The 12,801-nt window shown below is 40.6% G+C and overlaps 1 protein-coding gene across 3 annotated transcripts in view; it reads right to left on the bottom strand.

The window, feature by feature from the left end:
- Positions 1-12,801, bottom strand: part of RASA3 (RAS p21 protein activator 3) — a 178,008-nt gene that overhangs the window by 30,882 nt on the left and 134,325 nt on the right. For 2 of the 3 annotated variants that reach the window (XM_065677862.1, XM_065677861.1), the window contains one exon: positions 2,340-2,420. In XM_065677862.1, coding sequence (XP_065533934.1) covers positions 2,340-2,420 — 81 coding nt within the window. Of the gene's footprint in view, positions 1-2,339; positions 2,421-4,179; positions 4,521-12,801 lie in introns of those variants that run through there. The other variant, XM_065677863.1, reaches the window with a different exon arrangement.

Genomic DNA, 12,801 nt, shown 5'->3' with positions numbered 1-12,801 from the left:
GCTTCTCAGTGGTGTGAAATAACCAAAACCACCCAGAACCATTTCCTCAGTAAGAGTATTTTTATTGCTGTATTACCAGCCTTTTCCCTGAAACCCCAAGAGCACTTAGTTAATGTTCTGCTGTTATTATTATGAGTAGTGCTGAGCTCTGTAGGATTAAGTCTCTCAATTTCTACTGCTCTGCAGGAACAAGACATGGCAGACCTCTTTCAAAGCACTCCCTGGGCAATAGGCCTGACAAAGTTCAGTACTGCCCATTCATCCTCTGTGGGCAGCTCCATCCACCCACGCCCGCCTTTTAGAATGCGGACATCAAACTGCTTGAGACTGGGCTAGAGCCAGCCAATGCATTTCTCACAGGCCAGCCAACAGCTGTTTGATGATTTCCAAATGTTTTGATCCTATGCTTGATATGTTCTCATTACCTACAAGTGAAAAGCTCTGTGTTGTCCTTGTGTCACCAATCTTCCCCTACAGCTCTGCAGGCATAGATAAAACAGACACAGACAGAGAGGCACATCAGCCATGTGGAAAACTGACCTACTAATCATTTCATTCCAGAATCTATCCCTCATTTCTCATTCAGCAAAGCTGCTTAAGATAGGCTGTAACTGTTTATAGTAACTGGACTATTCTATGTATTCTTTTACAGAGGTCAAGTAAAGTTGGGTTTAATTCCCAGTGCTGCCACAGGCTTCCTGCGTCTTGAATGGGTCCATCCACCAGCATACAATGTTTTCCCATCTATAATAGAGGCTTAGAAACAGTTTTGGTCAGGAAGTCTGATAGCTCTCTAAGTAGAAATCACACAATAAACAGCAGCACATTTGGTGAAATTTTTATGCTTGGCATTGCATAAATACAGCAAAATAAAGCAGCTTTACTACTCTAAAAGGAGAGGTATTGAAAAGTTCAGAGAGGAGAATGATGTACAGATTAAGAATATCCCACTGTTCCTAGGAGGAGCTGAGAGATCAGAGAGCCTAATCGCCTCCAGGACGTAGGGCAGATTGCCTATCCCAGTCACACTTGCCAATCAACCTCTTCACTGATAAGCCCATCTGGGAAAGGACTGGGAAGCAGGATGTAGAACAGGAGGCGATTAAAGCAAGCACAATTATTGGGCAATTACAAAGCAGTCAATGGGAATAAGCTGCATGCTGCTTGCTGGAGATAGGAGGCAAGCCTTCTCCCCCCACCAAAAAACAGATAGTAATAGGATGAGGCTGTGCTGCTTATTCTGAAGGGAAATTCATTATCAGTTGTCATACACAGCCAGACTCGCAGGCAGAGGGAAGCAGACAAACGTAAGTTTGGACATTCAAGGATACAAGGGTTAGTCAAAAAATCTCCTTACAGTATCAGTAATAGCCACCCAGTACCATCTGAAACAAGTTAGAGGCTTAAAACATCAACACATACAACTCAGATGCACAGCTCATTAATGAAGATAATGAACAACACACCTAGACAAAGATGAAGAATACAGACTGACTGCTCTATATTCTGGTCATAGACTGGTCAAAGACTCCTCTGTATGCAAGGTAAGAATTTGTCAAGAATGCATCTAATTTACAGTACTTTCAATAAAACTATTTCAGTAAAACATTACAAATAACCCATGCTACCAAATCTGATTCTCTGAGGTCACAGCAGAGCTGTTTTGTTTCTAATATAGCACAGACATGAAAGATGACTCTAAATAACCAGAAATAAAAGAGTGACATCTGACAACATGGGAAATTTTTATAACAGAACAAGAAAATTTAATCCCAAATTTAAACTGAAGATTAGTATGCATAATGGCATTACTAAAAGCTCATTCCAGTTTTATTCATGTTATTATATCCGCATGTATCAAATTACAGGGTTAAGACACCTAGGGTTTTCAACATACACATTAATTTACCACACCTACAAAGTTAAAAGACTCAAATATTCACACACAAACGTGCATACTCTGCATGATGTTGATGTATTCAGCTTTCTCTTCTGCCCCTGCCCAAAATAGGAAATAAATTTGCTCAAAACCTGGTCTCCAACTGTGAGGTGAGAAGATGCACAAATTAAGCCTAACCACAAATTACATACTCCAGGATATTCAAATTATTCAGAGATTATTCAGACTTACATAAATCAAACCTGAAACAAGCCTCAAATTGCTTACTCTAGTACAATTCCGTAGTTCGTACATGCACACACCAACACTTAATATATTCTAGTGTTGTCTAAGTACTCCCATCTGTCCATCCGAGGATGCAGATTTCCACTAGACAAAGGAATCAGGAACCTGGTTGCTTTCCTTATAAAATGGAAGCTCTTGCATGTGCAATACTTGCCTGGAGGGTCCTGCTAAGGTAACAGTGGCATACGGATCACATTGCCCGTTCACAATGGGCAGCCCTTGGCACTCTAAAACTCTAGAAAAGAAGAAAATTCAGACAAACAAATTAATGAAATGGGAGGAAGCTGGAGTGAAAATAAAAGCAATTCATTCTCATCCTATTCCTCTTCCTAACACTTTACACTAGGGAATTGAAATGTCACTATGCACAAGCCTTTAATTTATACCTAAACTTCAAAACACATTTTGGCCTGAAATACTAACTTTAACGAGGTCAAAAATACTGTTAAATTACAGAGAACTCTTAAATTGAAGGATTCTTATTATGCAAGTACAAGTTAAGGTTCATGAAGTAAGAGTCTGCTGTCAAGATGTGAGCTGTCAGCACTGTAGAACCTCTGACAACTTATTCACCAAAAGGAAAAAAACAATCAGAATTTACTTCTGTAACAAAAGACTAAAAAATCCAAACAGATGGATCCCAGCAGTAGTCAAGTAATTTCTCAGAATCGTATTCATGAAGGCCTCAGTGCTCTTGGTAAAATTTGGCATGGGCATATTTGTAAAGGTGAGTTAACTATGGATCAGGAAACAGTTATGACACAGCCAGCTTTCTTCATAAAACTTTTAAGTAGCAAACTGAAGAAACACATTCAGCAGCTCTGCACTGAAGAAGTCAAAGAGACACTGGAGGGACAAAATGAAACAAACTGGGCTTTGCTTCAAGCCATGGTGAGAAATCTGCTCTCTGGCACTCTCATTTTAACATCTCTGGGAAAAAAAGAAAAAAACTATCACAACCTCAAAATGAAAAATATTTCATGTTTCACAACTTAAAACCTAATGAGGAATGAAGCACCAATTGGAAACAAAGGCAGACAAGCCAGATGCCAGAAGCAGAGGACTCTCCTTCTGCTTCCAACAGGTAAACCTCTTGGGCTGGTGTATTTATACAACTGGAAAATTTTGGTGAAAACGATCTCTGAAGCTGTTTCGGCAAATAAGTAATACTATACCCACAGTGCAAAATTTCTGGCAAACATCAGGGTGCTACAAGATCAGCAAAAGAAGTAATACCCATTTCACTGCTTTCAGTGACACCAACTTCGATGCACAAAAAAAAACCCAGTAAAAAATCAACGGATTAAAATTCAGTAACAGATAGTGCTCCACAATTTTATTCACACAGCAAGTTATTTGGTAACATATGATGTGGACTTCAAATGCAGTTTAAGTAGAGACCTATTTCTTACTCTCACAAAGGGAGGAAAAAAAATTGATATTCTGCACCAACACAGGAATCAGTTTTGTATCACAGGAGGTATTATCTAGATAGTGTGATCTTCAATCTTTGTGTCCTTCTAGGACTGTGTGAACCTAGGTATGAGTACTGTTTTAATAAAAGCAGTCCTTTCAAGAATATGCAGACAATCAAAAGTCATCCCAGACATCATGATCTACACTTGAGGATATGGAAAGTTTATAAACCACTACACAATCAAATCACAGATGAATTTGAATGACGGAAAAAAAGTATGAGGGAATGATGGAAAGAATGACAGAAAGCATGAAGTTATCCACACACAAAAAACTACGCGTACCCTAATTATACACACATACAATGATAAGATCTATTCTAATATTGCCACAAATTTTTATGGTTTTGGTGGATAGTCCTCTGTCATTAACACATCGACTGTCAGCAAGAGACTGCCAGCAAAGACAAACAGTATCATTAGCTGACCAGAGAGAACACAGCAATGTAAATTGTTGGGTGCTCAATTTGTATGTGCTCTACCAAACACATGGAGAAGAATAACATGATGACATCTAACCTCTCACAGCACTCTCGGGTTTGTTCACTCCATCTTGGAAACAAGTTATACATCCATGAACAGCTTGCAAAGTCATGGATGGTCTGAAGAACATTTCCTCACAAAATAAGAAGTGGCACATAATGAAATCACTAGAGAGCAGGTTTAAAATAAACAAAAGGAAGTACTTCTTCCACACAGTGCCTACTGAAGTTGCAAAACTTACTGCTATGCGACCTTGTGGAGGCCAAAAGAATACATGGATTCAAACCAGGACTACACGAGCTCATGGAGTGTAGGTTTGTAGACAGCTATTAAGGCTTAATGGTCCAGAAGCCTCCTCCAGCTAAGGAAAACCCAAATTGCTGATTGAGAAGCATATAACACTGGAGCAATCATACCATATTTGAAGTATTACTCACCATCAAATAATAGAAACAGTACTAAGCTAGACTAGAGGGGGCATTTAACACAGTAGGGTATTTTCTATGTTCTCCAGGGAAAAAACAAAGCAAAAGAAAACAAAAAATACACAGCTGTTCTCATGCAGTCATGATGACTTAAGAGTAAGACCTTTCTTTTGTGCAGTTGGAATAAGAAAAGCAAAAGCAACCTTGAACGAAACAAAATGTGGGAAAACAGGAAACAGACAACGACGTAAACTGTATCCCAAGCCTTTCAGGTAGTTTAAAAGGGGAGATTACGGATGTTGGAGAAGGCAGGCAAAAGACTGAAGACCTACAGTTTTGAGGAAGGAAGGTTATGTCTGGAGCAGGGCTCATTTTGGTTCTTATATTTTACTGAGCATTATAGGGAGAGACAATAAAATTCATCAAGGCACAGGTCTGGTTGACTCATGTTAGTATACACTCATTAGCTGCAGGAAACTGTAATCCTAGAGCTGCTCTTGTTCAGTCATGGGAAAGTTGCTAGCTAAATTAACACTCCTCCTCTTCCAACCTGGTACCAAAATACTGGCTTTAATTGGCAAGCAGAAAAAGAGCTAGAACAAAATGACAGCTACTCAAAGATGATAAAATGATGCCTCAGTTCTGCCACGTGGTATCACATTATTAAGACTGACAGTTCATATCTGGATTAGATGAAAATACATACAAAAATAAATGTATAATGAAGGTATAATCTTTGGGGGTGGAGACATGCTGGGAAGCAGTGAATAAAGCCAGTAAAAACAACATGCCTTTGCTCTAATCTTCTGCAGAGCTAATTTAACATACGTGTACTAGGATAATAAAAAAAAAGCCAAGGTAATCAAGACTATTCAAGAATTACGAGTCAACTCATCAAGCCCCACAGGAAAAATGTCTGGTGGCTGCTACAATCTCTTCTGCCCAACTGGTAGTTTCTGATCATTAGCTGTCTCAAGCACAGCTGTGGCAGGGTGAGCCATCCCTTGAAGCTAGCCTGGCTGGGCTGGGCTAAGGTTACTGCTGGGTCATATGGGAAAACTCTCAATGCAGCTGCCTCACCATATTTTGTCTGTGGTTTATAAAATTAACAGGTTTCAAGGAACAAGACATTTCAGTTTTCAATGTGGTTCATGACCAAACCTTCACCAGAGTAAATAAGCTATGGAAAATTCCCAGAGGGCAAAAGAAAACCTCAAACCCAAACACATCATAAGCATGCCCTCTTGTCTTGAAACTACATAATTACAGAAGTTGAGAGGGAGGCAGGGAGAGGTTTTGAAAAAGAAAAGATATTTCAGCAAAGACTAAGCAGCTCACATCTGACAGCACAGGCATTCCCTCTGCCTCAGGGCTGCCAACCAAGAGCTGTAGGCTGTAGTCTCTGAGACGGCCCCTACACAATCACACTCTAAGCCAGGCATGACGATCCAAGGCTGTGGGTGTTCCACACCCCTGCCTTGGAACATCAAAAATTACTTAAAAAATTATAGGCTTTCTGATTAGTTTGGGGTTAGTTTTGAGACCTCACCTGGAGCATTGTGTGCAGTTCTGGTGTCCTCAGCGTAAAAAAGACATGGAACTGTTGGAACAAGTCCAGAGAAGGGCCACAAGGATGATCAGGGGACTGGAGCACCTCCCGTATGAAGAGAGGCTGAGGAAGTTGGGGCTGTTCAGCCTGGAGAAGAGAAGGCTGCGTGGAGACCTCATAGCAGCCTTCCAGTATCTGAAGGGGGCCTATAGGGATGCTGGGGAGGGACTCTTCATTAGGGACTGTAGTGACAGGACAAGGGGTAACGGGTTAAAACTTAAACAGGGGAAGTTTAGATTGGATATAAGGAGGAAATTCTTTCCTGTTAGGGTGGTGAGGCACTGGAATGGGTTGCCCAGGGACGTTGTGAATGCTCCATCCCTGGCAGTGTTCAAGGCCAGGATGGACGTAGCCTTGGGTGAGATGCTTTAGTGTGAGGTGTCCCTGCCCATGGCGGGGGGATTGGAACTAGATGATCTTGAGGTCCTTTCCAACCCTAACTATTCTACGATTCTATGATTCTATGCATATGTGTCATCGGCATCCTTGTGGGCCAGAACGGACAACCAATGCAAAACCGGACAGAGTCAAGAAATGAGAACAGCCACAGCTATTCTTAAAACATGTATCTGCATTTACTGTTCTTCCAGACTAAATCACTTCCAGTGTACCTAGTCAGGCTCAGTTCTTCCCCCAGTTTCAACCCTAGGTAGGGAACAGCACACCATTTCCATTCTCGTTTGTCAAATCAGACCATTTTCTCATTTCGACTCCACAGAAAAAAAAAACAAAACACCACCTTTTTTCCTAGTCAATCTTGCTTTTTATCACTGTATATAATCCATGTATTTTAACTGTTTTCACATACATATTGGGTTCCTGGGATCAATCATAATGCTTGGCAAGTCTAACGATGTATCTTATTAACCTTCTGCTTCCAGCCTCCACTTGTTCACCCTCTCATTTCTTTATCTAGAGGCTTTGTCCCATCTCATATGTGTGGTTTTTGGCTATGCTTGGGTTCTTCTCTGCGTCATTTCAAAGACAACAGACTTCCTCCTTGCTTGCTCTAGTGATCTAATTATTACTTGAACACTCAGTACTTTTGTGTGGTAAACCTGACCAGACAGAGAAGTTAAAAGCAACTTAAAAGCAAACTTTGTGGCGGATTTGTCAGAACTGTCATCAAAACAACGTGTCTTTGGCTCATGCAAAATACTTGTTTGGTAAGGTCATCTTACCTATAAGGATGCTGTGGAGGGACTCTTCATTAGGGACTGTAGTGGCACGACAAGGGGTAACGGGTTAAAACTTAACCAGGGAAGTTTAGACTGGATGTAAGGAAAAAATTCTTTACTGTTAGAGTGGACAGGCACTGGAATGGGCTGTCCAAGGAAGTTGTGAATGCTCCATTCCTGAAGGTGTTCAGGGCCAGGATGTACAGAGCCTTGGGTGACATGGTTTAGTGTGAGGTGTCCCTGCCTATGGCAGGGGGGTTGGAACTTGATGATCTTAAGGTCCTTTCCAATCCTAATTATTCTATGATTCTGTGATCCTATCTTACAACATAGGCACTATACCCTAAGTACCTGGCTTTCTAGGGGTAATGGAACACTTCTGAACAGTCTCACTTTGTGAATGGCCTTCTCAGGGCACATAAAATAGGCTATTAATCTTCAGATTGATAACAGAGTACTCCAGTCTCTAGTCTGACAGTAAAGAAGTGGTGTTTCTTCTTTTCTTCTCACATTCAGTTCACTCTTGAATGCTCTTTTCTTTTAGTGCAGCCTTGCATCATGAGCTGAGCTCCTTACTCATTCTCACTGGTTTATGAGGAACTTTGAGGTAATGCTGTGTGATGGACTTCCATGTGCACCTTGGCTAACCTCATGTCTGTGCTGGTACATGATAGCTGCTCTTAAATCAGTGAGCTGACTTCTGTCTTCTACTGCAAGCAAGAACTGTTTCCAGGCCTCCCTCATATTCCCTCTTATTCTCTGTGTGTGACCAGGGCCTTGCTAAACCAACCATATTCTGTACTTTAGAGGGGCTTTGCCTGAATGTACCTGCACCTACCACTACTAAGCACTAACATGCTGTGCCTAGCTCAGAAATTCCTGAATCATAAACTTCTGTAGGCCAGGACAGTGTGTCACCATATGACTGCTCTCGTAATTCCTTATGTCCTACTGGACATACTCGGTTACATTTGAACTGCTGTTAGTGCACCTTCAAACAAACCTTGAACTTCCTCTCCACTTCCACAAAGTAATCTACCAGATCTTCATTCAGGATTTAACATAAACACACAACCCTTTTTTGCCAACAAGCTGATCAAGTGGCCTGTTTCTTCTTGAATAAGGCAAACATTTTCATGATTTATTCAGTCCTGGTTTTAAATTACACTCTGCCTCCATCACCAAAAATACTAACATAATTATGTCCCAATCACCTAAAAATTTCTTTAATCAATCCATACTCTCTACCTTGCCCCTGTCCGCAGGGAATAATTAGGCTATAAATACTGCATCCATGTATTGAGTCAAGCCCTTGTCCTCGGGATGAACATTTGAAGCCGAACGATTATTGCCACTAACAGCAAGTGAACTCTAGGTAAAAGAAGATTTCCAAAGTACCTATTCCTTGACTTTTGGAAATGATCCGCTTGTACCAAAGAAATATTTCCTCCTATCCTTCTCACCTGGATGCTTTTTGTGCTGTGAACAGACCAGCTTCCTCTAAAAGCAGTTCTAACATACTGTAAATTGCTCACAGTGATGTGCCCTGGTTCACCTTCACCTTATGTCTTATTCAGACACAAAATGTTACAGTTCTGTGTAGTGTCTAGTGACCACTGTTCACACTGGTAGAATGAACCTCCAGGAAAACCATTCTCCTTTAGGAACCCTGACAATATCCTATGCTCTTTGGAGGATACCCTGTTCTTTGTTTAAGGGGGGGGTTTAGGGTTTTGTTGTTTGTTTTTTTCTTACCCTCTGACAGGATAAATAGTCAACTGGAGCTACTCTTCACTCCTTCACATGACCAATTCATAAACTCTGTGACACTAAATGAAATTCTGCCGCATTCAAACAAATGGCAAAACATCACCCAGGACCAGCATTTCACTCAATGTGCGTTCCCTTAAAATAAAGGCTGTACAGCATTTGACGCATTGGCTCCAAAATGCATCTACAAAGGGCGCATTATACACTCAAAGCCACCTGCATTTCGGTTTCTGAAATCTGGACAGCACGGCTGTGCAAGCAACTCTTTTAATTTTTCCCTTTACAATACCCTCCAAAGCCTCCATACCAGAATCACAACAGAAACATTGAAACTCAGAGATTAGAGTTGCAACCCCACGTAAGTACTGCCTTTTCTTCCCCATTTCCAGATGAGTTCAGAACAGTTGCAGCTCAGCAACACATTTAAACATGATCTTAAACTCATGTTATCCTGAACACAGGTTCCCTCCTGAACTGACCTACAGTTTTTGCAGCCTCATGCAGCACTCAGATTAGCTTTTAGCCTGAACTAGACAGCTCTGTATATGCAACATTTCTGTCCTGCACACACAATTCTTATTAACAAAAGGTTGTTAATGGTGGTTTGCTTTGGACAGAGCAGAGGAAGAGGAACTGACTGTTGATGTTTGGGTTCGAGCAACAATTTCCTTCCCAGGTATTTACTGAATATATTTTATAGCAAAACAGGAACAAATATTCATACAAAGCCAAGCAACAATATATAGAAAGCAAACGAAAGCTAACAAGCACAACCCCTGCTTATGCAATCTTAACAAGATATTACAGATATTAAAGCTACAGAATGCAAAGAATTGTTTTATTAAAATGAGGAAAAAACCAACTGTCAGTACATATGCATCCCACTTCAAATAAACTGCAAGATTTGATCATGTCAGTAGACATCTAAACATTTCTTACTAGTTTAAAAATCATACAGACTTTTTTCTGCTATTAATATGGAAGCTGTCCTCCATGTACAGTTCAAAACATCCAATTTGCTTCCCAATATCAGCTCTAGGAAGACTTTTAAACCCACACATTTAGAGAGAACCATCTGTACTCTGAGCTAAATAGAGAACAGACTAAGAAGTGGGTGTTAGCCATCCTGTTCTCCCAGAACAAGGAGTTAATCCATTAGCAGTTAAACCAGTTTATGAGTCAATTACAGAAGGGTTGTAAGCTTCCTAAAAGCCACTTCAGAAAAGTTTTTAGTTAGATTAATATAAAAAATAGTTAAATTATCTTCTGTGACAGCGCCCTGAGGCCTTGAAGAAAGACACAAGCTTGCTGAAATTTTGAACAGCACTGATTTAGTGACTGTTACTGGCATTAACATCATTTCCTCCTGCCTTGGTCTTGGACTTGCAACCCCAGTTATTAACAGGGAGTGACAGCTGAATGATGGGAGAGTAAAGAGAAAAGGTAAGTAGGGAGAAAGTGTTACTTCTAGCATATGCTGATTTTCGGACGAGACAAAAGAACCAAATAAAAGTTGCAGCAAAGCATGAAGTATGTGAAAATTAAGGAAAGCAACACAAAAGAAGAGGTACAGCCAGGAAAGGATAAATCTGCCCAATGACAGCACTATATTGGTTCTTGTAGGGAAAGTGAAGAAATTGGAATTCGATGTAGTAGGGCAGGAAGCCAAGGAATTGGTCAACATGTCATGGCAGTTACAGAAGCATGTGTATTAAAGCAGCATGGTGAGGAACGCAAGAGGAGTGAAGCACAAAACAACAATTACAACGTGCAGCAAACGATTAGAGCCTAGACAGCAGCTTTAGCTGTGCCGACTGCGGCCTACAGCAGTACTAAATTGATGCAATAGATAGCATCTGTACAGGCAGATAAAGGAAGAAAGAAGACCAAAGACCAAAAGACATGATAGCTGGACACAGAAAGGCTGTTGTAACTACATAATGAAGCCAGCCAGTGACACAAAAATCTCCCATATTGTTTTTCTTTGCTTGGAAACATAGGTCGGTCTCAAGAAGGCACACAGTGTGCTATATGGGATATACAGGGTTTATGGAAAGCAAACTGCAACAATCTCAGACTTGAGGACTGTCTAAGTTTAACCTGCTCCCGGGAAGGAGCTGCCTGTACACAGCACAACCCCTCCTTTCAGGCAGGGCCTGCATGTCACTGCACACATGCACAAGCACATAAGCAAACAAAATAAGCTGCATGAGCATGTCCTGACTTTTCCCCTCTGCCAGCCAACAGGGGCCACAAAGACCTACAACTAAGAGATGGACTGAAAACCATATGACAAAAAGGAAGGTAAACTGAAGAAGCCAGTTTTGGAATGACTGAAAATTCATCCCAAAGACGGGGTGTGATACTTGGCAGGGTAAAAGTTACCAAGAATACAGCCAAAGAAAAAGCTTTTGAGCCTACTTGCAGGGATTTGATTACGAAGTAAATAAAAAGATAAGCGAGGAAGAAGAGACTAAACCCAGAAGTTTTAAAGAAATTATGACACAAATAAATAAGGCACCTGGAGGACTGAAGGGGATATTCAACTATAAGAAACAAAGCAGCAAAACAGAAGCAGCATCCTCTTAACTTACCTAGAGGTTTCCTACCTAGCTGGTGAGTAGGGATTTCCTCCGAAGTGCTGAGTATTGCCAAGCCAAACATCTGTCCCAGGCTGGCCACAGATGGTAATATTTTAAATAAAAATTCAGACATGTCGGTAAGCGAACTGAAAAGACAGACATCTGTGACAACCAGGAGAGCAGGATGTACAGCAGATTGGAGGAAAGCATCTGAATTTCATGCCACAACACACTGGAACCACAGGGAACAATAACCCAGAACTCCTGGGCCAAGGGAATGCACTAGCTAAGAGCCTGGATCAAATCTCAACAACTTTTGGGTGATAGGGGTTGCACATAGGAAGGAAAGGCAAGGGAGCGAGATAGCTTAATAAGAGCTGTGGCACTGACACAGTGAAAACCCAGCCAGTTTCTTCATCCCTATCCAGTCCAAGTATAAGAATTTCTCTACTAAATAAATCCTTGAAGACTCTTTTACGTAGGTTCTCACATCATATATTTAACTAGATGTATTACAGTAGTAAATACACAATTCTAAATGAAGAAATAAAAAATAGGTCACAGTTTAAAAAGAGGTAATTATTTGTGGACCTAGAAAACAACCAAAGGTACCTTCAGACACTACATGGAGGCTACAACCTTCTGTGCTGGGCATGCTTTGGCACACCTGAGGTAGGTGAAACTTTTAATGCTTTAAAAATACAACTTGAAACAACTCAGAACAACTTTTGATTACATTTATGTGAATAATCTGATTATCTAGGATCTTGATTAACAATACTTATTATTAAAGGGCAGTGAACTTTCCTACACATGCAATAATTTCATTAAGGAATTCAAATTAAGGTGATTCATCACTCCTACTGAAACCTGATGGCAGTTAAGTTGCCAGCTGAGTCCAAAAGTAATGCTGATGCATTAAATCCATTTTGATAGGAGAACTGGGCTAACCTTATATAAATTGTGTCACAGTTGACACAAAAATGCTCTCCACCTAGAATTCAAGAAATAACATTAGCTTGATGTTGTCTAGATTTATGCAACTAAAAAGATGTTAATGTATCTCACTGGGATTAATGACAACGCAATCATCA

The sequence above is a fragment of the Lathamus discolor genome, chromosome 4 (genome assembly GCF_037157495.1).
Source record: "Lathamus discolor isolate bLatDis1 chromosome 4, bLatDis1.hap1, whole genome shotgun sequence".
Classification (NCBI taxonomy): Eukaryota; Metazoa; Chordata; class Aves; order Psittaciformes; family Psittacidae; genus Lathamus; species Lathamus discolor.
This window is presented reverse-complemented; position numbering and strand designations above follow the sequence as displayed.